The sequence below is a fragment of the Gekko japonicus genome, unplaced genomic scaffold, assembly GCF_001447785.1.
Source record: "Gekko japonicus isolate JY-2015 unplaced genomic scaffold, Gekko_japonicus_V1.1 scaffold1917, whole genome shotgun sequence".
NCBI lineage: Eukaryota > Metazoa > Chordata > Lepidosauria > Squamata > Gekkonidae > Gekko > Gekko japonicus.
In genome coordinates, this window is record NW_015169837.1 from 1 (window position 1) to 27,136 (window position 27,136).

At 48.9% G+C, this 27,136-nt stretch overlaps 1 protein-coding gene across 1 annotated transcript in view; it reads left to right on the top strand.

Moving 5' to 3' along the window:
* Positions 1 to 818: 818 nt before the first annotated feature.
* DNAAF5 (dynein, axonemal, assembly factor 5) overlaps positions 819 to 27,136 on the top strand; it is a 47,161-nt gene continuing 20,843 nt past the window's right edge. Inside the window, exons 1-8 of the mRNA XM_015417301.1 lie at positions 819 to 1,006; positions 1,121 to 1,485; positions 4,338 to 4,522; positions 5,749 to 5,873; positions 8,530 to 8,645; positions 14,180 to 14,412; positions 20,035 to 20,247; positions 21,842 to 21,985. Of these exons, the coding sequence (XP_015272787.1) occupies positions 819 to 1,006; positions 1,121 to 1,485; positions 4,338 to 4,522; positions 5,749 to 5,873; positions 8,530 to 8,645; positions 14,180 to 14,412; positions 20,035 to 20,247; positions 21,842 to 21,985 (1,569 nt within the window). The remainder of the gene's footprint in view (positions 1,007 to 1,120; positions 1,486 to 4,337; positions 4,523 to 5,748; positions 5,874 to 8,529; positions 8,646 to 14,179; positions 14,413 to 20,034; positions 20,248 to 21,841; positions 21,986 to 27,136) is intronic.

Below are 27,136 nucleotides of genomic sequence, written 5' to 3' on the forward strand. Positions count from 1 at the left end.
CACGGTTGCTTTTCCTTACTAAGTTCAGCTTGTCCTGTGATCTCTCGTCCTTGACTTTTCCCCCTGGAGAAAATGGCTGCTTTGAAGGGTGTACTCCAAGGCACTGGAGTAATAACATTCATGTATATTGCGAATTGTGGTTGAATATCGGGAGATGGAATATATGGTTCCCTGTTATATGATTCACTTTACACCTTCATATTCTGAAGGTGTTAAGAATTGGAAGCATTATTGCACATTAGATATGAAATGTTCAGTTTTCTGTTTTGAAAGCTACTTCATGAATGATTGTGAATAACTGTTATAAAACAAGAATAATTATTATAAAGGAAAGAATACATTTGTACAGTTTTAATATAATCGTCGGACTTTATTTAATATACAAAATTGGCGTGAAGGGTTTACACACAGTATTCCTCTCGTGGGCCCACCGGGAGGCTGGCAACCCCACGAACAAAACAGAATTGGGGGTGGGGGGGACAAAATCCATTCCAGCATAAGCCTTCGTGAAACACTGACCCTCTGATTCACAAAGGCTTCTGTTGGAATGCGTTTTGCAAAAAATGTAAGCTGTCCCAGGGGTGGGAAATACCTGGAGATTTTAGGGCTGGAACCTGAGGAAGGCAGGGTTTGGGGAGCGGAGGGTATAATGCCATAGAGTCCTCCTTCCAAAGCAGCCATTTCCTCCAGGGGAACGGATTGGTGTCACCTGAAAATCACTTGCAAAAACAGAAGTACCAGCCACCACCTGGAGGTTGGCAACCCAAAGCGGCCCCTCGCCTCCTGTTTACGCACAAGCTGCTCTCAGCTCCATCTCTATGGCAACGAGAGGCCACCACTTTCCCCTCGCTTGCCGGCCTCGCCGTAAAGCGCGTCGCCCGGCCGTCGTAAAGGAAGAACGCGACGGGAAAATCCGGGACGCGGCGGCGGCCGGGCCACGTGGCGCCGAGTCCTTAGCAACGCGGCCTGGCGGCTTCCCGGCCTTAGCAACGAGCATGGCGGAGCCGCAGGAAGCAGCGGCGGACCCGAAGGCGGCCGAGACGGCGGCGGCCAAAGCTCCAGAAGTAAGGAGCCCAGGAAGCGGGGACATGCAACAAGCCACGCCCCCTGCTCCCAGCAGCCCGCCCATCACACTGGCCGATCCAACGGAGCGCTACCACGAGCTGGCCTTCGAGCTGCTCCGCCACTGCCTGGGCCGCGGCACCCAGCCCGCTCAGGCCCTGCCCGTCCTCATGCCGGCCCTGGCCCGCCGCCTCTGCGAGGCCGGGCCCGGCGCCGCCGGCGACTCCCGCGAGGCCTGCGAGGAGCTCCGCCTCGGCCTCCTCCGCCTCCTCGGCCTCCTCCTGCGCCTCTGCCCCGCCGCCGCCCTGGCCCCCTACCTGCCCGAGGCCGTGCGCGTCCTCCGCGCCGCCCTCCTCGACCCCTTCCCCGAGGCCAAGCGCGAGGCCTGCGCCGTGGCCGCCCAAGCCGCCAAGGCCCTGCCAGGTGCGGGAGGGGAGCCGGAGCGGGAGGGAGGGAGGGGGCGCCTGGGTACAACAACAACAGCCCCGCTAGGTAGGCCAGGCGGAGAGAGGAAGGAGGGCTGGCTGGCTCAAGGGCAACTACCCTGTGAGGTTGGCTCCGCTAATATCTAGGTTGCCATGTTGGATCCTAGTGTTGCCAGATCCAGGAGATTTGGGGGTAGATCGTAGGGAGGGCAGGGACCTCAGCGGGGCGCAGTGCCACAGTCCACCATCCAAAGCATCCATTTCCTCTAGGGGGACTGATCTCTGTCCTCTGGAGATCAGCTGTAATTCCAGGGGATCCCCAGGTCCCACCTGGAGGCTGGCATCCCTAGGAGAAGAAAGAGCTGGCAAGAGGGCACCCTGTATGTTTCACAGCTCCTTGCAACCACCCCGTGAGGTAGGCTAGGCTAGTGGCTAGAGTTGCCAGGTCCCCCCCCCCCCGCCCTTTAGGGGGGGGGGATAGGGTTGCCAGATCCAGGTTGGGAAGCTCTGGGAGATTTGGGGATGGAGCCTGGGGAGGGCAGGGACCTCAGTGGGGTACAGTGCCACAGAGTCTCCCCTCCAAAGCACCCATTTTCTCCAGGGGAACTCACCTCTGTAGTCTGGAAATGAGCCATAATTCTGGGGTATCCTGAGGTCCCACCTGGAGGCTGACATTCCTAGCTGGAAGTGTTTGCTGAGGGAACTCCATGCCACAGGGGGGGTCTAGGGTAGCCTAGCCTAGGAGGACGGGTTGGTTCAGGAGCACCCAGTAAGTTTCACAGTTCCTTGCAATCACCCTGTGAGGTAGAAGAAGAGATTGGAGTTATACCCTGCCCTTCACTACCCATACGAGTCTCAGAGCAATTTACAATCCCTTTCCCTTCCCCTCCCCACAACAGACATCCTGTGAGGTAGGTGGGGCTGAGAGAGCTGTCTCAAGAACAGATTCGAGAGAACTTGTGACTGACCCAAGGTCACACCAGCAGCTGCATGTGGAGGCGTGGGGAATCCAACCCGGTTCTCCTAGATTAGAGTCCATCCTCCTAACCACTACACCAAACTGGCATTAGGTAGGCTAGGCAGAGAGAGAGAAGGACTGGCTCAAAGCCACCTACTCAGTGTTAACACCTCTAGTTTATCTTGACAACCAGTGATGTGGTATTTCTGGGAACATTTGAAACAGAAAATGTTCCGATTCAAATTTAAATAAATAATGTTATTAAAAGGAGGCAAATATACCATCTCCAGGCTTCATACTTTATTTTATTTTTATTTTTTGGGGGGGACTTTTATCCTGCCGTACCCTGCAAGCGGGCTCAGAGTGGCTTCCGCCATAATATGCAATGAAACAGTTCCATAAAAACACCATTAAAGTTAGTTCTAATCTTTTGCATTTAAAAGACCAGTTTAAAATACCTGATGGCAATTAGTTTCCGTTCCAGTATGTGCTAAACTCATGCCAGGTAGGGGCGGTGGCACACTTCAGTGGTATAAATCAGCTGCTCCCGGCAGCGGTTAATATCCTACATTTAGGCCTTTGATTTACAGCACAACAGTCCTCACTATATTTAGCTACACAAGGGTGAAATGTTTCCACAAGAGAATATAGCATGGGATTATTATTTTTTGGAATGTTTTCTGCCCCATGGCACTGTTTGCAACAACCCTGTGATGTAGGCTTAGCGGGGAGAGGTGTGGTTGGCCCAGGGTTGCCCAACAAATGTCATGGTTTGGCCCTTTTCTATGAAATTGATATGGTCCCTTGGTGCAAAAGCACTTAGTTTTGTGTTCGCTGATTGCAGACAATCATGTATATATATTTTTCTTAAGAGGCTCTATTTTCAGTTTCCCTCTGTCTAAAAACTACAGCTGTGACTGGGTTCATTTGTTTAGCTATATTTTGGCTCAGGAGTTGGTTGTCAATATTGTTCTGTTGTTTCCTTGTGTTCCGGCCTTTTTTCACATAGATCTGCTTCCCCTCCTCTCCATAGTGTCTTTGTCGTAGCTTTAAAGTAGGTTGATACCAGTTTTACCTATAACTAGTTTGAATAAAGGTCAGCAGTCAATAAACACAAAACATGCAGAACAAAGCTCGAGTCCAGGGGCACCTTTAAGACCAACAGAGTTTAATTCTGGGCGGGAGCTTTTCTGTGAATACACTTTGTTGGTCTTAAAGTTGCCCCTGGACTCCGACTTTGTTCTATTGCATTGGAACAGGTATTCTTAAGTAGCACTGCTAATGAAACATTGAACTGCTAGCCTTAAGCATGTGTGGACAGGAGGTGTCAGGTCTACTCTAATAATTTGTCCAAGTAACTTTGTGAAGTCTTGTACAGTGCAACCGTATTGCCTGCGTAGAAAAGCCGTCTTGAATAATTGAGTTTTGCTTGGATTCAGGTGGGCAGCCGTGTTGGTCTGAAGCCGTAGAACAAAGTTTGAGTCCAGCGGCACCTTTAAGACCAACAGAGTTTATTTCTGGGTATAAGCTTTTGTGTGGATGGACACTTCTTCAGGTGCATTGAAACAGTCATCAACCATTACATATAGGTAGCAAGTGAGGAGCATGTTGCCCATATCTGTAGACTATTCCAAATGTGGGAATTATGGTCTCTGTTCATAACTGGGTCACTGCTCACTTCTTCACCTACGAAGTATCTGAAGAAGTGAGCAGTGACTCACAAGAGCTCATCTCCTGCCACATATTTTGTTTAGTCTTTATGGTGCTACTGGACTCTTGCTCTCTTCTACTGTATTTCGTACAGGTGTTTGCAACGAACCGTATGTCCAGCAAAGTCCACAGGTGGCTCTAAAGTGTAACTGAATTCTTCTCTCTCTGTCTCTCTCAACCAGAACATTTCCACATGCAGTCAGAAAGCTTGATCAGCCCGTTAATGCAGTCCGTTTCCCACCAGCACTTCCGGGTCCGCGTTGCTGTGATTCAGGCCACGGGAGCCGTGATTCAGTTTGGCAATGCAAAGTCTCTGGACGATGTGCTTTCTCATCTCGCCCAGCGATGTTTTGACAGCATCCCGCAGGTAAACTTCACATTTGAGTTATATCTGAACAGTCCGGTCTTCACATGCAGCCGCTGTCATTGAACTGCTAGTGATTAATTTTGATCGCCGTTAGTGATGGATTCCGACGGCTTTTTAAAGAAGAGGGTTTTTTTTAGATGTATATCCCGCTTTTTAGTCAGCTTGGCTCCCAAAGCAGCTCACAATGCAAATGGCTCACAATTCGGCAAGAATTGTTGGTACTGTGACAATTCCGACTGATGGGGTAGTGGGGATTTCCCTTTGCACAAAAGTACATTGTTCTATCCAGGCAGTTATTCAGCAGTAATGCACTACAAGAGGGCAAATGGGTGATTGGAGGGTGGCACCTTCGCCCTCATGCCAAACTCAAAAGAGCTCTCTCAACCCCACCTACCTCACAGGGTGTCTGTTATGGAGAAGGGAAGGGGAAGGAGATTGTAAGGTGCTCTGAGACTCCTTCGGGTAGTGAAAGGCAGGTATAAATCAAATCTCCTCTTCTTCTTCTTCATCTTAAGCACCTTAGCAGGTATTGACAGGATCCAAAGAGCTGCTCTTGAGCGTGAATTCCAGGCCTTTCCCGCCCCTCCCTGTCCCTGAAAAGCCATTCCTGAAGACCACGTGACGTTCCAGAGCAGTGTCAGAGAATGGGTGCAGGTGAAAGCCCCCTGATGTACATCTGAGCATTTTAGGGCTTTCTGGGTGCACGTGTAGGCCTCTTTAGATCCCAGACCTTGTCGGAGGAGGGGAAAAAGCCCCTCTTGACTTCAGCAGAAATTGTTCCTTTGTGCGATTCAGCCCCCTCCAAGTCAGGCGTTTAGGAAGCCCATGGCATCAGTCAAGTGTTAGCGCGGCTCTGCTGGCTTGATATGGTCATGGACAGCAGCCAAAGCCTTATAATATAGAATAAAAGTCTGGAAGCTCCCCTGAAAGTTTTTTTTTGGGGGGGTGGGGTGGGGAAGCAGGGAGTTTTCAATCTTTTTTCAGTGCAATAGTGAAGTCGCTGACGAAGTTCCTTTCCGCTTAGTGGCAGCAGATGCTGTCGTATGCTTGGTTAGAAGTTCTTGGTTAGACATTGTGAATTTATAAGGTTCATCCACCCTGACCAGGATGGCCCCACCTCGTCAGATCTCAGAAGCTGAGCAGGGTCGGCCCTGGTTTGTACTTGGGTGGGGGACCCATGCAGCCTCCCATGCCGGCTTCTTCCTTTCTTCTTTGGCTGCTTCTAGGTTAGAGAAGCCGTGATCGTCGTCATGGGGGAGTGGCTGCTGCATCTACGAGACCGGTACTCTTTCTTTCACAAGCTGGTCCCTCTGCTGCTCAGCGGCCTTGCGGATGAAATGCATGAGAACCGGTAAGGGCGGGGCCGCCCAGGTTACAGGAGAACCGTCCTGACACTCCCACCGCTTGGTTGCTTTAGAATCGTCCCTGCACAGTTGGGTGGGTGGGCAGGGATAGAGATGTGAAGGCCCGAAAAAAACCCGGAAAAATTTTCTGAAGCCTTTTTGTTTTTTTCCAAAAAATTGGAAAAATTGAAAAAAGAAAAAAAAAAGATTATGGAACGTTTTATTTTAACATGATGAATAAAATATTTTAAGACAAGGTGTTCAAATATTTTCCAAATCATTTCTAAAATATATATATATATGGTATCAGATTGATCTAATTTCTGTGCACTGAGGACAAGCAAGTCCTAGGTTACAAACTGAACCCTCCAATGCAAGAACAAGATGCATTTCTTCCTTTAGGAGGTGTGATTGTCAGAAGAAAATAAAAAAGTTTCAGTTTTGTTTTTGCATGTGGGTGGGTATTCTGTTTGAAATAATTGTTTGGACACACTATATTTCTAATATGCTAGTTGTGATAATTTCATGCCAAGTAAAAATGTCCATAGTCATATTTTATTTTCCTAAAGTAACAAATGACTTTCAATCTGGAAAAGACAAAAGAAATGCTAATGTAGCATTTTTCCAATTTTTCCGAAAATTTCCGTTTTTTTCCGAGCTTTAAAATTTCTGGAAATTTTACATCTCTAGGCAGGGATAAGCTTTTTGAAACGAAAGGTCATCCAAATAAGAAAACGCAGGTGCTCTAAGATGAGAGTCCGTTTGTTCTGTCTGCTTGTACGCTAGAGCAAAGCTAGACTTGTTTGGCCTGGGCTCCTGCTTATGCGGGCTATGGGGCCAGGTGGATTAAGATCATGTGACTCCACTCCAGACTTTGAGATATCTGTGGAAGGAAATCCCCAAGACTTAGAAAATTGATGGTGGGGAGGGTTCTTGTTAAATTCCCACCATTCATTGTTAACCCCAGGGGTCGGGGCACACAGTGGGCACAACATTCCTTTGCCAGTCAGAAGCCTCCTGTGTTTGCATCTGCTCATCAGCAGTGCCCACACAGATCCGGGTAGTGTGCACTTGCCTCTCTCCTAGCAGCTGTTAAGCGTCCCTAAGGTATCCCCACTCCGTCATTCGCGCATGCGAGTAAGCCTCTCATCAATTGAAGACTCTCAGCCAGATGCATAACGTTTCTCTGCTGGAGACATGCAGTGTGTGCGAGCTGACAGCTGGCGGCGTGAACGCTCTCACTGCAGGCGTTTCTCTCGTAAACGGCTCATTCATATGTGCAGATGACCGTCACGCTGCGGCCGGTAAGCATGCACATGTGGACCAGCCATTTGAGAATCAGTGAACTGGGAATATGAGAGCATAAAGTAAAGTTTCAGTGGGTAGCGTACACCCTGAAACTCTGGTTTGATCTCTGAAGAGCTACTGGACAGTGTATGTTCGACACTCCATTTGGGAATTGCCCTCCCAATGCAACTGCTGAAATAATGTTATCAATTGAGAGTCCCAAAACTTAAGAAGCGCTTTTAGTTTGGCAAAAATGAACGTCCTTCCCTCAGCAGTTTTGGAGGGCAGATATAATAAAGTATCATACTCTTAAGAGCTGGTTTGGTGTAGAGAGCTGGTTTGGTGGAGTATTTAGGAGTGCGGACAAAAGAATCTGGGAGATCCGGGTTTGATTCTCTCACTCCTCCACATGCAACTGCTGGGTGAGCTTGGGCAAGCCACAGTTCTCTTCTCTCAGAACTGTTCCCTCAAGAGCAGTCCTCGAAAGAGATCTCTCAGCCCCACCTACCCCACAGGCAGTGTACTCTCTAAGCTGAGTTAGTGTGAGCTAGCTCACAGTTTTTTAGCCTCTGGCTCACAGATTTTTGCCTTAGCTCAGGAAGGATGGCTCCAGAGCAAACTAATTTATGCAGTAACCAAATCGCTCGCTCACAGCTTTAATGCCAGTAACTCACAAAGTAGAATTTTTGTTCACAAGACTCCGCAGCTTAGAGGGAGCATTGCTCACAGGGTGTCTATTGTGGGGAGAGGAAGGGAAAGGAGATTGTAAGCCGCTTTGAGACTCCTTCAGGTAGTGAAGGGCGGGGTATAAATCCAATCTCCTCCTCCTCGTCCTCCTTTCAGATGCTTATATGATACAATCGAAACCATCAAATATGTGATTATGGATTATTGCTCAATGGGCGAGCCCAGGTGTTACGGCTACTATTGGATACAGATGATTGTGTCACCCTCTCAGTGGCAAAATTCATAGGTGCAGTAATCAAATATAAGAGAAAGAATACCGAGTAAGGTCTTTTAAAATAACTTTTGGTTCTAACTTCTGCTTGAGGCGATAGCTGTATGAGCGGTACTTGATAGACAGATAGAGATACTGGGCTCAAATCTAAGCATAAAGTAAAAATCTTTGTTCAGCTGGAACAGCTTTTATAGCTGTTCACGAATGCATCTGACTTACTGTCAGAGAACTTGGACTATTTTTAGACTACTGAAGTCTCGATGATCTTGGGAAATGCCCTGGAGTAAGTAATTCCTTATAAAGATTTTTCAGGCAAGTTCAGAAGAGAGCTCGAGTTTCGTGTGACACCTCGCAGGGACCTTTCCAACGATGGCTGACAACAAGTCCTGTTTTGTGATGATTTTGTCTTTACGCTTCAGGGAACTGGCTCTGAGTTACTGGAAGAAAGTAGGCTTGCAGTGGGAAAAAGAAAACGAAGATGACATTAAAGATAAACTGGACTTCTATAGCGCGCCACCTTATTATCCTCAAGGAGGTGGGTATCATGAGGATGAAAGTACTCAGAGAGCAAGGTCATCTTTATACAGCTCTGGGGCATGTGGAGTCATTGTACGTTTGAGGGGAAAAAATCACAGCAAAATGAAACCCAAAGAAGGAAATCATCCCTAAAAAGTGAAGGCAGGACATTTTCAGGCCACTTTTTGGAGGCCTGTTAGTGCCAGAAACTTGCCAGTCCTTTTCTTTGGCAGCGGCGGTCTCTGTTGGGTCTTGCCTAAGTTTCCAGCGTGTTCCCTCTGAACACTTGGCGTGCAGCGACAAAATGCTTGCCAGAGAAAGTCCCTGGGCACTTGGGTAGAGCATTGGCTTTGGCTCCTGAATTGGGAAGGTCTAATTTCTTGGTTTGCTTCATTTGTACACTGTGTTTCTCCCCAGTGGCGACCCTGAGCGGCTTCCCTCACACTCCCTTTCTCAGTTTTATCCTCACAACCCACACTGAGAGTGTGTGATTGGCCCAAAGTCACCTAGCCATAAGACAAGCGGGGTCTGCATTGTTTCTGGAGGAAAGATCACCCTGGGTTCTTGTGTAGGAGGGGTGGGATAGAGATGCGATTAGATCACTGGTCTATCAAGGTCAGGATGGTCTGTCCTAACTGGCAGCAACTCTTTTTAAGTTTTTCACATCACCTACTGGCTGGTTTTTTAATCGGAGATGGCAGGGGGCCAACCCAGAACCTTCAGCCTGCCAAACAGAGGCTCCATCACTGATCCCTGGGGCGCCTCTTCTTATGTGAGGTCTGAAGTACATATGCAACCCCTTCTGCATCGGCAGAATTCTAAACTTACAGAATTGCAAAGCAGGTGGTAAACTCAGCACTGGAGAGGCAGGCAGGAGTCTAGGCCCCCCGAGCCTGCATTATATCCTGGCTTCCATGCTCTGTCCAGGAGCGCCCTCCGGCTGCCGGTTGGCCCTCCGTGCCATGTGCCATTAGAGCAAGTTTGGATGCAGCTAACAGCTTTCTGATCTGCCTCTGGCGCTCCTATCTTCTGCGTTGTCCTGTTTATAGAAATATTAGGAGGGGAAAAGTCTTCTTTCCAGGTCGAATGGAAAGTCCGCGGGGAAAGACAGGGCCATTCAATATAAGTTAGCTGTCTTGGCTGTGACTGTGGCCAGGTAGAGAACTGCTCTTGTTAAGGGTTGGTTTATGTAGTTTGTGTGTCCATCCTAAAGGGCTGGTTGAACCAGTCCCCCCCCCCTTTTTTTTAAGCGGATGGACCTGTGAATCCGTCTTTCGGGTCACTTATTCTAGAATAGTTCTGATTCCGTGGGCGAGGCGCCCAAACAGCTGCAGACTCTGCAGCCTGTGAAAGAATGAATGGTTGTAAAGGAGGGGAGAGACTGCCAAGCAGTGTTCCCTCTAAGCCGAGTCAGTGTGAGCCAGCTCACCGTTTTTGAGCCTTTGGCTCACACATTTTTGTTTTAGCTCAGGAAGGATGGCTCCAGAGCAAACTAATTTATGCAGTAGCAAAATCACCTCATAACTTTAATGCCAGTAGCTCAGAAAGTAGAGTTTTTGCTCACAGGACTCCACAGCTGTGAGGGAGAATTGGTGCCAAGCACTCTGGGAGCCGCGTGAGGCAGCACAAAACTGGTTTAGGGTCACTCAGCTGGGCAGCAGCACCCTAAAGACTAACAAAATTTGTGGTAGGGCACGAGCTTTCGTGAGTCACGGCTCGCTTCTTCAGATATCTGAAGAAGTGAGCTGTGACTCACGAAAGCTCACCCCCTGCCTGCCACAAATTTTGCTAAGTCTTTAAGGTGCTATTGGACTCTTGCCCTTTTCTGCTCCAAAAGTTTAATGTTCAACTTTTCTACATGTTAGTACTTGCCCCCCCCCCCTCTCCTTTAAGTGCCATTAGTTTACAGGGACTGGAGTGTTGTGATTGCCGAATGAAGATCCTATTCCATCCAATTTCTCCCATTTTCAATGTGGATTTCAAAGCATTCTGTTTAACCTCGCTTTTCCATCTGCAAGCTCACGAACTTGACACCTCCTCCTGCTTTGATCACCCTTGAGGGATATTGCAGGCTAAGGAGGCAAATCAAAAGAAGGAACTAGCGGGCAACTTTCTTCTGAGAGTTTAAAAAAATCCACAACCCCAAACCATCGCCTCAGGGTCTGGGCACAAACAGGTTAGAGGAAGGGGGAGGGGAGAAGGCTTTGACAGCGGATGAAATAGCTGCATTTGAGTGTCAGGAATGAAGGGGCTGTTGAAAAGAAATGGTCAAAAGTCATCTTCTTTTTTTAAAGCTATGCCTCTGGCCAAATACGGTGCCACTCTCTATCTGTGTCTTCTCAGGCAGAATTCTTTCTGTCTTTGACCTTCTTATTCTTTGTGTGGTTCTTTGGCTGTCAATTTCCATAATGCGAGAGCTGTCAATTTCCATAATGGGAGGGCTGTCTTCCATGACAAAAGAAGAAGCTGCAGTCAGAGCGCCTTTGAAGATCCTTGCCTTGAAGTAGGGTGCTCCAAAAGCCGCTTCTGTCTTCTGTATCCTGTTTATCTTTACATCTTTTTTTTTTAAGTACTTGATTAGCCACACAGGCAGGGAGTCTCTATGCAAAGCTGGGAGTTGCTGCAGAGATATATATATTTTTTTTGGAGTTCATCAGCTTCTCCAATCAGGAACATTTTGACAAGAGAGATCTTGGTTTTGAGTGCTTGCTAGGGATTGCATAGTGTTTATCTGGAGCACAGTAGCACCATTGGCTGTTTCCTATGGTCCTGCTGGGTGCTGCAGGAGAGATTGCTGTCTTTGCCAGTTAGATGGTAAATACTGCCTTGTTTCCGCTGCACGTCTGCCCACGATCTGTGCCAAACAGTTTTTAAGGTATCTGAAGAAATGAGTAGTGACTCATGAAAGCTCATACCTTGCCCCATATTCTGTTAGTCTTTAAGGTGCTACTGGGCTCTTGCTCTTTTCTACTTTTTAAGAGGCATGTCTGCCCATCCAGAGCATCCAGCCAAGGAGTCTAAATTTTGGAAATCCTGCGTTCTGTGACTTGAGTAGGTGTGACTTGGTACGCTCTTCTTCAGCGGTAGTCCGAGAACTGCATTTTCAGATTTAAGATCAAAGCTGATTCTCCCATCACTTGGAGCTGTTTCCAGTTCCCCAGATGAGAAAATTTTGTGGTTATTAAGAGATGTAGAAAACCGAGTTATTGTGCAGGTGGGCAGATACTTGGTGGTGGTTATATTGCCATGTATCTTCCTCTTTTCTAGTCTTAAGAACCGCATGTCTAAAGGAGTGCCAATGGTACAATTAGTTTGCTGAAACTAATACTGGGGAATGGTAAAAAATAATCAGAGAATGCCTAGGAGGATAAGATCATATCCCAAGTGCATCACCTAGAGTGATTTTGTGTGGGGGGGAAGGGGTATTAATTATGTTTTGGAGTCTGCAATGTGAAAAAATAGCCAGAACACTGATCAAGGATCGCAACATCCCTTTTAGGTGCTGCCTAAGCGTTGTGCTTTCCCACATTCATGTGGAGAGCACAGCACATGAACTCCACAGGTACACATTTCACTCCCTCACGTGGAATCGCTATAGTTCCCACAATCACAGCAGCTCCCAAAACGGGTGTTGTACTCCTGGCAGTTGTCTGCTCAGTTTGGTGTAGTGGTTAAGTGCGTGAACTCTAATCTGGGAGAACTGGGTTTGATTCCCCACTCCTCCTCTTGCACCTGGCTGAATGACCTTGGGCAAGTCATAGTTCTGACAAGAGCTGTCCTTGAAAAAAAGAGCAGTTTCTGTCAGAGCTCTCTCAGTCCCACCTCCCTCACAGGGTGTCTGTTGTGGGGAGGGGAAGGGAAAGGAGTTTGTAAGCCGCTCTGAGACACCTTTGGGTAGTGAAGGGCGGGGTATAAATCCAATCCCTTCTTCTTCATCCGTACTTTGGTTTCACACACAGCTTGGTCCTTACGAACATGTGGGCTTTGTGGATAGGACATCCAACAGATCCTGTGTGCATCAGGCCCACCCTCAGCGTGAAATTGTTTTGGTCTCCTCAGGCACCCTCACAGGTGAAATGTTTATGGGTGTGGCATTCAGCCCTGTGATTTTATTTATTTGAAAGCTGCTATCCCGCATTTTCTCCCACACAGGAGACTTCAGCTGCCTCACAAAAAAGCCCAAGTAATATAAAACGTTAGCCAAATGGGAATGCAGTAGGCATTATTATTTGTCATATATCCAGTCCAGCCTGATTACTGTTCCTTTGGCTATTGTCATGAAGAGGAGTGTATGGTCAGGTAAAACAAACCAGTCAGGTAGTTGGCTAGGCTTAGAACAGATAAAAGGAAGTACTCCTTCACCCAAAGAATCATTAACACTGGAATTCAGTGCCACAGGAACTGGTGGCAGATACAAGCGTAGACAGCTTCAACAGGGGGTTGGATAAACATACAGAGCAGAGGTCCATCAGTGGGTATTAGCCACAAGGTCTAGATGGAGCACTCTGTCTGGGGCAATGATGCTCTGTATTCTTGGTGCTTGGAGGGCAACAGTGGGAGGGCTTCTGGAGTTCTGGCCCTGCTGGTGGACCTCCTGATGGCACCTGGGTTTTGGTCACTGTGTGACACAGAGTGTTGGACTGGATGGGCCATTGACCTGATCCAACATGGCTTCTCTTATGTTCTTAACCACTGCCAAATATTCGGCTGCCTGTACAGTAACTCAGTTTTCTACATCTCTTAATAACCAATAAATGTTCTCATCTGGGGAACTGGAACCAGCTCCAAGTGATAGGAGAACTGGCTCTCATCTTAAATTTGAAAAATACAGGACAATCTAAAACTATGGTTAATAGCATCTATTCAGTCTGAACCACCAGTACCTAGTCTATCACAGAATGGTTGATCTTGGTATCTTCCCATTAAACCTGCAGATGGCAACTCCTTCAACTGTGCTAACATAAGTTTGTCATCAGTCAAGAGAGTAAATGTTTCCAAATGTTTTCCATGGAGACAGATCAAGATGGGTAGCCGTGTTAGTCTGTCTGTAGCAGCAGAAAAGAGCAAAAGTCCAGTAGCATCTTAAAGACTTCTAACAAAATTTGTAGCAGAGTATGAACTTTTGTGGGTCACTGCTCACTTCTTCAGATACCAGTAGCACGTTAGAGATTAACAAAATTTAAGGCAGGAGATGAGCTTTCATGAGTCACTGATCATTCTTCAGACACCTGAAGAAGCTGAAGTATTTGAAGTACCTGAAGTATCTGAAGATACTAGCACTTTATAATGTGTTTTATATTAATATTTATATTTGTTTTGTTTTTCTCTGTTTAATTTTTTTTGGTGTAAGCTGCCCTGAGGCTGCTCCTCTATATACTGTTGCACTCAAATACATAAATAAGTGAGCAGTGACTCACAAAAGCTCACACCCTGCCACAAATTTGTTTAGTCTTTAAGATGCTACTGGACTCTTGCTCTTTCCAATTGTTTTGTATGCAATTTACTTCCGCCATTTCCTGTGACTTCCTCTTTTTAAAAAATTTCCCATCCTAGTGGCTCGACCAGGACTGGGCTGCCGGGAGCTGGTGATGAGGCACCTCTACAGAATCCTCCCCGGGCTCTGCCACGATCTGACCGACTGGGTCGTGGGCACCAGAATAAAAGCCTCTCGGCTTCTCTACATCCTGTTGCTGCACGCGGAGGACCACGTCACTCAGCACATGGAGCTCCTCCTCAGGACTTTGTACCGCGTGTGCTTGGACGAGGAAATCCTCGTGGGCAGGGAAGTGAGTATGCCCGCTTTCGAGTGTTCACCCAAAGGTCTGCTCTCAGTACTAAGAACCTTGGAAGAGCCCCTGTTGGATCAAACGAGTGGTCCTTCTAGTCCAGCATCCCGTCTCACACTCTGGCCAACCAGTTCTGCTGGACGGTCAACAGCAGGGCACAGAGGCCGAGGCCTTCCCCTGAAGAACCCTGCTGGATCAGACCAGTGAAGGTCCCTCTAGTCTAGCATCCCGTCTCACACAGAGGCCAGCCAGTTCCTCTGGACGGCCAACAACGGCATAAAGGTCGAGGCCTTCTCCTGATAAGAACATCAGAAGAGCCCTGCTGGATCGGACCAGTGGTCCATCTAGTCCAGCATCCTGTCTCCCACAATGGCCAACCAGTTCCTCTGGACGGCTAACAACAGGGCAGAGAGGCCGAGGCCTTCCCCTGATGTTGCCTCCTGGTTCTGGGATTCAGAGAATTAGTGCCTCTGAATGTGGAGGTTCCCCTCAGACACCATGGCTAGGAGCCATTTATAGACTCCATGAGTCTATCTAATCCCTTTTTAAAGGTTATTCCTGTGGCCCTCGAGGAGCTGCGGTGGCTCAAGTGGTTAAGACGCTGAACTGCAGGCTGTGGAAGGTCAGTAGTTCAGCAGTTCGAGACCCGAGTTGCTGCATGACGGAGTGAGCTCTCGTCTCTAGTTCCAGCTCCTACCAACCTAGCAGTTTGAAAGCAAGAAATTGCAAGTAGATAAATAGGTACCACTTTGGTGGGAAGGTAACAGCGTTCTGTGCGCCTTGGTGTTTAGTCATGCTGGCCACATGACCACGGAAACGTCTTCGGACAGCGCTGGCTCTTCGGCTTTGAAACCAAGATGAGCACTGCAACCCTAGAGTCAGACTCGACTGGCTTTTGAGCAGGGGAACCGTTATCTTTTACCTGTGGCCCTCACTACGTCCTCTGGCAGCAAATTCCACATTTTAATCCCTGTCCGGGTAAAGTAGTATTTCGTTTTGTCCATTTTGTTGTATGTGAGGTGCAGAAATAGAATGAAAGGGGCAGGGAAGTCAGCCAGAGTAATTGAAGGGGTTGGAAGCTCAAAAGCATTGAGGTCTTCTTAATTTATTAAAAAAACACTATGTTGGGGGGGGCACTAGATAACTGTTAATAAAATGAGATGGAGAAAGTAGTTGGAGACGCATGAAGTGCAGAAAGTAGATAGAGATGTGGCCCCTCTCCTTTCCCCAGAATACTGTGTCTGTGTAAACTGCACTGGTTCCCAAAGTGGGCACGACTGCCCCCTGAGGGGTGCTGGAACGATCCAGGTGGGTGGTAGGAGCCTTGGGTGCAAATTTGTCACTGCATCTTTTTGTCCACTTTTTGAAGGTAGATTTCCAGGGGGGCGCTGAGTAATTTTTTTTCTGAAAGGGGGGCGGTAGGCCAAATAAGTTTGGGAACCTCTGGTGTAAAGGGCTGTAAAGTTGCAGCCAACTTTGCATGACCCCAGCAAGGGTCTTTCAAGGGAAATGAGAAGCCGAAGTGGTTTGCCATGGCCTTCCTCTGCAGAGCCTTCCTTGGTGGTCTCCCTTCCAAGTGCCGACCCTGCTTAGCTTCTGAGATCTGACGAGATCGGGCTACACCATGCCACCTTCCCTCCCCCTGTAATACCAAATCTATGAGAACAGCAGCAGGTTTAGGATTAGCCATGGAAAGGATTTCTTCAGAGGAATATTTCACTGTTTACAATCTGATGACAGCATTAAAGCTTTAAAAGGGGGCTGGGCAGATTCACAGATTTATCAGTGGCTGTTAACCGTGTGGCCCTGATGGTCCTTGTGGTATGTGGGCGGCAACTTGCCTGGTAGAGCGAGTATCAGAATGCCGGAACGGACAGGTCTTTGGTCCGACTCTGCAAGTCAGATGAACCCAGCACTCTGGCTGTCCCGTTTCCTGCAGGCCGCACCTTCTTTGTGGGTGGGAACTGGTCCAGAAGGTCCATCTTGCTCATCAGTTGTCCCTCGGTGGACCAGGTCAGTTATATCCCTCGCACGGGCCACGTTAAGCTGAATAGTTCTCGGATCAGCGACGAGAGCTGTCGAAATTGCCCTTCACCTCTCTGGCACTCGCCAAGCCGTGCGTTGTTAAGCAGCCTCTTAAAAATCATAAGCAACAGATTAAATCGTGAAATGCCTCAGGGGGATGAATTCCATTTTAAAACTATGTGCAGTTCATGCCCTTTCTAGTTAATTTCACATGTTATCTGTTTCTCTCCCTCTCTCCATACAAGCCTCCCACCAAATTAAGGCATGCTTATTCCTGGCCATGGCCTTAATTGGTATTCAGACATGGCCTGTTTATGTTTCCTTCCTTTTGCTTTCTTTGTGTGTCTGTGTGTGTGTGGGGGAGTCATTAGCGTGCTTTGCTGTTTACAGTTGTGGCCCTTTATTGTTTGGGTGGGGTTGCAAATTTGTTTCTCTTATCCCGAATAAGGCGGTAAGTAGTTAGAAAGAGATGTTGCTGTGGATGGCAACAAGAAAACAAATGCCTCATTACCTATTTTGGTAGGCTAAGAAAACTTTGATAAGCAAGGTAGGCATACCTGTGTACCTGATTAGTTTCCCGTATGCACCATCAAGAAAAACAGAGGGGGGGGGGATCTTGTAAGCAGATACAAATTATTTATAGTAATGAAACATAGCCTTCTAGGGAAAAACTGTTTTTAGAAGCCTCAGCTTCTGTTTGGGGAAAGAGGGTAGTAATTTTGACCAAAAAACCTGGAGCCTTTTGCTCTTTTGAAAAATCTAATGCCGAACTGTATGCGGACAGCCACTTTGCTCCTTGGCTGGGAAGGGATGCAGCCACCCTGCGAGCCGGGGCTTGCTCTTCTCCGCTGTGGAAAGGGTGTGCGCAGTGGGGGGAATCCCCAGTGACCCAGGAGGCCTCTGCCTACGATTCACCTTGTGCTCACTGGGACCTTCTCTGGCTAGGACTAAGATGTAAACTCCCCCCGCCCCACCCAGAAACCTGTGCGCAGTGTGTGCCTGCAAGCTCTGGTACACTGTGCCGAGGTTGGTTCTCTTCCCATTGCAAGAGAGCACAGAAGTGCAATGCACGCACATGGACACATGAAGCTGCCACGTACTGAATGAGACCCTCAGTCCATCAAGGTCAGTAGGGTCTCCTCAGACTGCCTGCGGCTCTCCAGAGTCTCAGAGCAGAGGTCTTCCACATCACTGACCGCCTGGTCCTCTTAACTGGAGATGCCGGCGGGGATTGAGCCCCAAGAGCCTTCTGCATGAACACATGAATCTGCCTTATACTGAATCAGACCATTGGCCCATTGAGATAAGTATGGTCAGGCTGGCAGCAGCACTCCGGGGTCTCAGGCAGAGGTCTTCCACGTCACCTACAGCCTGGTGGAGAAGCCGGGGATCGAACCTGGGACCTTCTGCTTGCAAAGCAGGGAAGCTTCCACTGAGCCACAGCCCCTCTTCATGCAGTGTTTTCTTTTATCCTGTAGAGCAGTGGTACTCACTCCGTGGCCCATGGAGAGCCACGTTTACATCTGTCCCTGGCACGAGGCCTGCCCTTTCCGGGAGGCTCCCAGCTGGCCCTCCCCTCCAGCTGTGGCTGTTTCAAAGTGGGGAACGGGCACCGGCCACAGGCCCCGCCAAGCAAGGGTCTTGCCCACTTCCTTGAAACACATAGGCAGCAGTGCTCAAAGAAGCCACAGGCGTCACATCAAAGAGCCACAGGTGGCTTCTGAACCTCTGAGTGAACAAGAAGAGTTAGTATTTTACCCCGCCCTTCACTACCCAAAGGAGTCTCAGAGTGGCTGACCATCTCCCTTCCCTTCCTCTCCCCACAGCAGACACCGGTGAGGCAGGTGGGGCTGAGAGAGCACTGAGAGAACTGTGACTGACCCAAGGTCACCCAGCTGGCTTCATGTGGAGGAGCAGTGGGGAATCAAACCCGGTTCTCTAGATTAGAGTCCTGCCACTCTTAACCACTACACCAGACTGAGTGTCACTGCAATAGAGATCCTGGCTGTAAAACAGCCATGTACCTCTAGAGGGCATTAGAAGTGCTCCAGGAGGACCAAACCAAGGAACTGGGGGCGGAGGGCCTCAAATACGGGCACGCTTTCCTTGGAAAACATTGATCATAACATCATAACAAACTGGGGGGGATGTGAGTAGACTGTGCATTCCCCTAGGAAGTTAGGGTTGAGGTGTTGGTCAGCTCTTTGTGCTGGGCCTGAATTCAGGATGGCTCAAGCTAGCCTGATCTGGTCAGATCCTGGAAGCTAAGCAGGGTCAGCACTGGTTGGTAAGTGGCTGGGAGACCACCAAGGAAGTCCAGGGTCATGACGCAGAGGCAGACAGTGGCAAGCCATCTCTTCATTCATCTCTTGCCCTCAAAGCCCTACAGGTTTGCCGTAAGTCAGATGTGATTTGATGGCACTTTACACCACACCGAATCCACACTAATATAGGTTAATACACACACGCCTAGCCCCTAAATGCTTTGCATCTTTGGTTGTTTGGTCACGTAGGAATAAAAGAAGTCTGCAGAAGCTTCCTTCCAGCAGAAGCAGCACCTCCTTACGGGCTGGCTTGCAGATACCCCATCTTCCCCACGGACAGCAAGAAATCATGCACCCATCCTCTGCCTGAGGCTGGCTTGTGCTGCAGCAAACGCCTGAACGGGAATTCACTGGGCCCGTGCTCCCCTGCCTCTCCGGCAGGCAAGAAGGCATGTTCCCGCCTCCCAACGCAGCTTTCAGAGTTTACAGCATTATTATCTTATTAAATGTATTAATTTTCCAATACCTGCTATGGCAGGGCTCTGGGTGATGTACAATATGAATAACGCTAGATAAAACAATTAAAATCAAACAACACATTTTAAACAAATAGTGAACAAATTAATCCCATTTCAGATTGCCGGTTGCTTTGCAGTAGGGGGGAAGGCAAATGTAGAGAGCGGAAGAGGGTGCCAGCCACGATGAAAAGCCGTCACTGACTTCAGCCAAAGGCCTGGTGAAACATCTCAGTCTTGCAGGCCCTGCGGAACTCCATAAGGTCCCGCAGGGCTCTGGTGGTATTTGGCAGAGAGTTCCACCAGGTTGGGGCCAGGACCGAAAAGGCCCTGGCTGAGGACAGCCAGATGTCTTTGGGGCTGTTATCAGGGACATTAGGAGAGGGTCGCAGCTTCTTCTCTTGGGGAAGAGAGGGGCTGTTTAAAAAGAGATGAAGGGATGAGCTTCTGAAAGATCAGTAAGTCCTGGGAGCTCATCTGGGCGGTATAAGCTGGCTACAGCGGTCCGTGCTGGGAGTCACCCAGTTCTGTCCCTGTGCGTTCAGAATTTCCTTGCAGATGCTTGAACTTGGTTCTGAAAGAGGCATCGGCATGCACACTTTTTGTCAAACATGTCCAGAAATACATTTTTCCCCATATGTGTAGACGTTGAGATATACGGTTTTTTAATACATATAGGAGTGGAAAGGCCTATCAGGCATGAAACTGAAAAGCAGTCAGTATTTTCAAATCACACACACACAAAAAACCTTGCCGTGTCAAACTGTCTCGGACTCCTGCCTCTTCCAGTCTGGCCAGTGGTGTCTTCTCTTTGGCAGTGTCTGAAAGCAGCAGAACTGATCGGCATGTTCGTCAGCCCTGCTGTGTCCCTGAAGCTGATTGTGTCGGACCTCGAGAAAGCGCCCCAGCCTTCCCACCTGATGGTTCTCTCCGCCGTGACACGTGGCTCCCCGAGGGACGTCTTGCAGCCTCACTTGGGGCACCTGACCGACACCCTCTCCCACCCGCACGTCAGCCAGTGCACGGCAGAGGTGAGAAGGAGGCAGAAGCCTTCAAACCGCCTTCGTGTGTCTTGCTCAAGAGGGATCCTTGACCTCCAGATCTGCATGCGCCTGGCGTGGAGAGCAGTTGTACACTGGTGACTGTCTCCTATAGGAAAGCACGTACATGACCAATTTTTAGAAGAAGAAGAGGAGGAGGAGATTGGATTTATCCCCCACCCTTCACTACCCAAAGGAGTCTCAGAGCCGCATACAATCTCCTTTCCCTTCCTCTCCCCACAACAGACACCCTGTGAGGCAGGTGGGGCTGAGAGAGCTCTTTCGAGGACTGCTCGTGAGAGAACAGCTCTGAGCGAACTTGTGACTGACCCTAGGTCACACCAGCAGCTGCATGTGGAGGAGTGGGGAATCAAACCCGGTTCTCCCAGATTAGAGTCCATGCTCCTAAACCACTACATCAAACCACATTTAATTGGCATAGAAAAGAGCAAGAGCCCAGCAGCATCTTAAAAGACTAGCAAAATTTGTGGCAGGGGACGAGCTTTCGCGAGTCACTGCTCACTCCTTCAGATGCCATAGTTTTGTACGCACAGGTATATTTATTGGAATGGATGGGAGCCAGCCTTCATGAGCAAAAGCGCTTGCTTCCCATTAGCAGTAAGGGAATAGAGTCATAATATGCTATCAATGAGGCTTGCTTGGTTTACTGTTTAATTATGAACCTGCCTAAACCATTGGCTATTGAGGTCAGTATTGAAGAGATTGAAGAGAAATTGGATTTATACACCGCTCTTCACTACCCGAAGGAGAGGCTTACAGTCTCCCCTCCCTTCCCCTCCCCTCCCTTTCCCTCCCCACAACAGACACCCTGTGAGGTAGGTGGGCTGAGAGAGCTCTTTTGAGAACTGCCCTTGAGAGAACAGCTCTGAAAGGACTTGTGACTGACCCAAGGTCACACCAGCAGCTGCATGTGAAGGAATGGAGAATCAAACCTGGTTCTCCCAGATTAGAGTCCACGCTGCTAACCGCTACACCAAACTGGCTCTCTGTTGTCTACTCAGACCTGCAGCGGCTCTCAAGGGTCTTAGGCAGGAGTCTTCCACATCACCATCTTTAACTGGAGATGCTGGGGATTGAACCTGGGACCCTCTGCGTGAAAAGCATATGCTCTACCACAGAGCCATGCCCCCTCCTCACAATTTAAGACATTCCCAGGCCCTTGAGAAAAGAAATCCCGCTTGAACCAGTTTGCTACCCAAACTGCAACAGTCCTTAAAAAACAACAGGTGCCCAATAGTTTCGTAGCAAATTATTCACAGGGAAGATGATCCATGATGGAAATTTGGAGCCCTGGATTCCCTCCCCTGGACTATTGCCAGTTAACAGTGCGGTCTTGTTTTAAAGCCAGGACTGTTCCCTCACCTTCGTGGCTGGTTGTGGTCCTGTCTGCAGGCCATCATTTCAAGACAAGGGCTCCTTCTCCTTTTAGCAGCTGTATAGGATCTTTTTAAAATTGCTTTTCAGGGGGCCCCCCCCTCCCCCCAGCAGCAAGCTGACTAGAATGGACCAAAGTGAGTGGAGGAGAGGCCAGAAAGCATACCTCTCTTGTCTGTTTCCTTGGCAGGTCTCTTATCTGGAGCAGTTACTCGGCTGTGTGGAAGCTCTCCTCGAAACGTGCCAAGAAGACTGTAAAGAGGTCAGTCTCCAGCTGATGAAGATCCTGGTCACCGTCATGGCCATACCGACTGTCGGTCATCTTCACGAACAGGTAGTGTGGGCAGAGCCGTGTGTCAGGTAGCTCTGGAATGGGGAGGGGTGCCCTCCTTTTTTCTGTCTCAGCTCTCTCTGGCTCACCAACTATTTGCTATCTTATGCTTGACCTTGTAGATGCTCCAGCTGCAATTTACTCGGCTGGGAAAGTTAACGGCTTCTTTGCTTTGCCTGCGCGCGAGAGATGTATCCATTGGCTCATGCTTACATGGGGGGGATGTTTGATTTTAGTATAAGTCAGAGGCCCTAGTACTGCCGGCCATTCCTGCATCAATAAACAGTTATCCTCTTATGAAGCCCTGTGTGGTGTGACGGGACTAGGGATCCTGACACTGTGGAGATAAGATTCTGGTGGTTCTCAAGGCACATTATGAGGGGTCCCTCCCCCCAGGATGCCTGATATTCGGGTTTTCACAGCTGAGAAGCAAACCCCACCATCACCCATTCTGCAGATGCCCATGGGACCGGGCCCCTGTGCCTCATATGAACCACTGAAAGATTTCCTTCCAGGCCACATAATTCTGTGCTGCCCTCATGATTAGCCATCACCACATGAACACATGAAGCTGCCTTGTACTGAATCGGACCCTTGGGTCCATCAAGGTCAGTATTGTCTACCCGGACTGGCAGTGGGTCTCCATGAGTCCCTGTCCCATAAGTCCATGTCTCTCTCTCCAGTGTCTCCATGAGTGCCTGTCCCATATCTGTGTCCAGTTTTGGGCACCACATCTTAGGAAGGTTGTTGACAAGCTCGAGCGTGTACAGAGGAGGGCAACCAGGATGGTGAGAGGGTTGGAATCCAAGTCTTGTGAGGAAAGGCTGAAAGAGTTGGGTATGTTTAGCCTGGGAAGGAGAAGGCTTAGAGGAGACACGATTGCAGTCTTCAAATATCTGAAGGGCTGTCTTGTAGAAGATGGAGCGGATCTATTCTCTCTTGCTCCGGATTGCAAGACTAGATCTAATGGGTAGAAATTACAAGGGAGTCGATACCGACTAAATATCAGGAGAAACTTCCTAACTGTAAGAGTGGTTGAGCAGTGGTGGATGCTCCTTTGCTGGACGTTTTCAAGCAGAGGCTGGATGACCATCTTCCGGGCATGTTGTAGGGCTATCTTTCGGTTATGCTCCTGCAGAGTGCAGAGGGTTGGACTAGATGACCTGCAAGGTCCCTTCCAACTCTAACATTCCGTGATTCTATGATTGTATCTATGGGACCATTATGTCCCCGGAAGGGCACTGCGCTCCGTGGATATCAACACACTAGTGATCCCTGGCCGTAAGGATATCCAGCTGTCCTCGACCAGAGCCTTCTCAGTCCTGGCCCCAACCTGGTGGAGCTCTCTGCCAAACACCATCAGGGCCCTGCGGTGGGATCTTAGGCCGTTCCGCAGGGCCTGCAGGGCAGAGATGTTCCGCCGGGCTTTTGGTTGAGGACAGTGACGGTTTCCACCTTCACCGGCACCCTCCTCAGTTTTCCACGCTTATTTCAGCCTCTTTCCCCCCTGCCCACAAAATGGCCAGCAGTCTGTAATAGGGGAATAATTAATTCTAAAGATCACTACTCGCCATCTGTTTTTGTAATGTAATTTAATATGTTCGATTATTGTATTTGGTGACTGTTTTTAACACTGCGTACGTCGCCCAGAGACCTACGATAGTAGGGATGGAGCGATTCATAAATTTAACTATAATAACAACCACCACCACCCTAGAATTCAGGCGTACCCAATGGGGAATAGATTTAGGATACACACAAGGGGGTGCTAATTTACTCGTTCATTGGATTGTGGAATTCGTAGCCGGTGAACACAGTGGTGGCCACAAGCTTAGGTGGCTGTAAAAGGGGGGTTAGACAGAAACCATGGAGGAGAGGTTCACCCGTAGTCACTAAAGGGAGCCTCCACATTCAGAGGCAGTGAGCCTCTGAATACCAGTTGGTAGGAGGCAACACCAGGGGAAGTCTTCAACCTCTTTGCCCTGTTGTTGTTGGCCCTCCAGAGGAACTGGTTGGCTGCTTTATGAGACAGGATGCTGGACTAGATGGACCACGGGTCTGATCCAGCAGGGCTCTTCTTATGTTCTGATCAGGGGAAGACTTCGGCCTCTGTGCCCTCATGTTGGACCTCCAGAGGAACTGATTGGCCTCTGTGTGAGACAGGATGCGGGACTAGATGGACCACCAGTCTGATCTATTTATTTCGTGCATTTATAGTCTGCCTTTATTTGAGACTCCAGGCTGATTGCATGGTGTGTAATCAGCCAAATAGCAGGAGACCTCTAATTAGCAATGCAGTGAGACTCTGATTACAAAAATTAGACATGGGGGGGAGGGAGACTAGAATTGATATGTGAAACAATGCAGGAAATGGCATTAGAAAAGTAGAAAGCAGTACAAATAAGAGCAGGGTAGTTTGTACAATAAAGAGGCAATATATCCCATACACAGTCACATTGTCCACAATCCTGTTCCTTTTGTAGAAGCGCCTTCCTGAACTACTTTGTTATAGTATATCCCCGTTATCGTTATAAAAATTGCCCTCCTGGTTAGTTCTGTTTTGCGGAATGACTGAAGTGTGTGGGAGCATAAGAACACAAGAAGAGCCCTGCTGGATCAGACCAGTGAAAGTCCATCTAGGCTAGCATCCTGTCTCACACAGTGGCCAACCGGTTTCTCTGGAGGGCCAACAACAGGGCAGAGAGGCCAAAGCATTCATAAGAACATCAAAAGAGCCCTGCTGGATCAGACCAGTGGTCCATCTAGTCCAGCATCCTGTCTCACACAGTGGCCAACCAGTCCCTTTGGATGGCTAACAACAGGGCACAGAGTCTGAGGCCTTCCCTGGGTAAGAACATCAAAAGAGCCCTGCTGGATCAGACCAGTGAGGGTCCATCTAGTCCAGCATCCTGTCTCACACAGTGGCCAACCAGTTCCTTTGGATGGCTAACAACAGGGCACAGAGTCTGAGGCCTTCCCTGGGTAAGAACATCAAAAGAGCCCTGCTGGATCAGACCAGTGAGGGTCCATCTAGTCCAGCATCCTGTCTCACACAGTGGCCAACCAGTTCCTTTGGATGGCTAACAACAGGGCACAGAGTCTGAGGCCTTCCCTGGGTAAGAACATCAAAAGAGCCCTGCTGGATCAGACCAGTGAGGGTCCATCTAGGCCAGCATCCTGTCTCACACAGTGGCCGCCCAGTCCCTCTGGAGGGCCAACAACAGGGCACAGAGGCCGAGGCCTTCCCTGGGTAAGAACATCAAAAGAGCCCTGCTGGATCAGACCAGTGAGGGTCCATCTAGGCCAGCATCCTGTCTCACACAGTGGCCGCCCAGTCCCTCTGGAGGGCCAACAACAGGGCACAGGTTGAAGCCTTCCCCCTGAATGTGGAGGTTCCCCTCAGGTTTAAGGCCCCTGAATGTGGAGGTTCCCCTCAGACACCATGGCTAGTAGCCATTGAAAGACTTATTCTCCATGAATCTGTCTAAGCTGTTTCTTCCTGTGGCCCTCACTACATCCTCTGACAGTGAATTCCACATCTAATAACTCTCTATGTAAAGCAGTATTTCCTTTTTGTTCACCATGAACCTACTGCCCGTCAGCTTCATTGGATGCCCTCGAGTTCTAGTCTTTTGGGAGAGAGAGAGCCTTCCTGACAGAGCAGGCATTAGCAACGGAGCCAGACCATTGGCCGATCTTCACGCACAGCATCCACCTACTGGCAGCAGCTCTCTTGGGCCCTCTGGCGGTGATTTTAGCGAAATAACAGAAGGCCCGAGGGACCCTGAAGTAGTTCTGTGCAGGCAATGGGGCAGTCCCAGTCTTTAGGCAGAGGTGTTTCACAGCAGTGCCGTGAGATCTTCTCTGAGCAGGGATTCCAGCCATTGAATCTGAGGATTTCCTACATGCAACGGTGTGCCCTGAGCTGTGCCCATCCCTGCAAGCCGCCAGGTGAAAAGCTGAAGACCGAAGCCGACTTAGTTGTCACCAATAATCACGTCCAGAGCCGCGTTTTCACTTGCAGGGCGTGAGCGTCATTAGAAGAGCTTTGGCGCTTCCCCAAAGGGAAGAGATTATCTGTAAAGACTCCGTCTCTGAGGGAGGATTTGTCGTAATCTCCCGACCGAAGAGGTTTTCTTCTCTCAAACTGAGCGCGGAAGCAGGCCGTCTTAATAAAACATCGGAAGCTTTGTGAAGGCAGTAGCCACCGTTCTGCCCAGGCAGGCTTTAAAAAAAAAATCAGATACAATTAAAACAGATACAGGAATTGTGTGTGTGTGTGGGGGGGGGGGTTGCAGCTGAGATAACTCTGAATATAGGGGGGTTCACCCCTCTGGTGCCTTCTCAGCCTCCCGCAGGGAGTGTCTTTTTCATCAGCTGCCCTTTTCACCTCTGCTCCTATCCTAAGTTCCGGGGTGGTGGTGGTGGGGGGAGTTTCATCCGTTCTTTGAAATCAGAAACAGCCAAAGATGCCCTTGATAAACGTGAGCCCTTCCCCCCCCCCAGCTATCAGACCGTCATAAATCACTTTCTTCCCAAATGCCAAATAAATCAGGCAGCTGCCTTCCCACCCACCCACTCTTTTTTTTAGCAGTAGCTCTTTGGTGGCCAGGTGAGTTTTTGCTTCCAGATTTGCTCCTTCGTTTTATTGGCGTACTTCCTCTCTTCTGTTCCTTCCGGGCAGCGACCCTCTTAAGGGTTGGTTAGTATTCAGACAGGTCGTTTCCATTTCCCCCCCAGTGAATTTTGATTCCGGGGGGGGGGGAACCAAAATAATCCCGGACCTGTTCTAATTTTATGCACAGAAGGCTAGAGGAGTACTGTTGGACACCAGCAAAGAGTTTTAGCACCGCCATCAAAGGCTTTTGTTCCGGCAGGGTTCGTTTTCTCTGTTTTTGAAAAGAACAAATGTCCAAGATGACGTGATTGTGAAGAAAAATAAACCGGTTGAGCGGATCACAAATAGTGACTCTGTGATGCTGTTAAAATAGATAGCTGACTCATTCCCTAAGTCAAGAGAGGCTTTTTTTTAATTACTTTTTATTTACGCCATTTATTCTACCCCCCCCTTTCTTCAGTGGGGACCCAAAGCCGCTTTTAAATAGTTTTTGTCTCCTCCATTTTATCCTCCCAACCACTCGGTGAGGTGAGGTT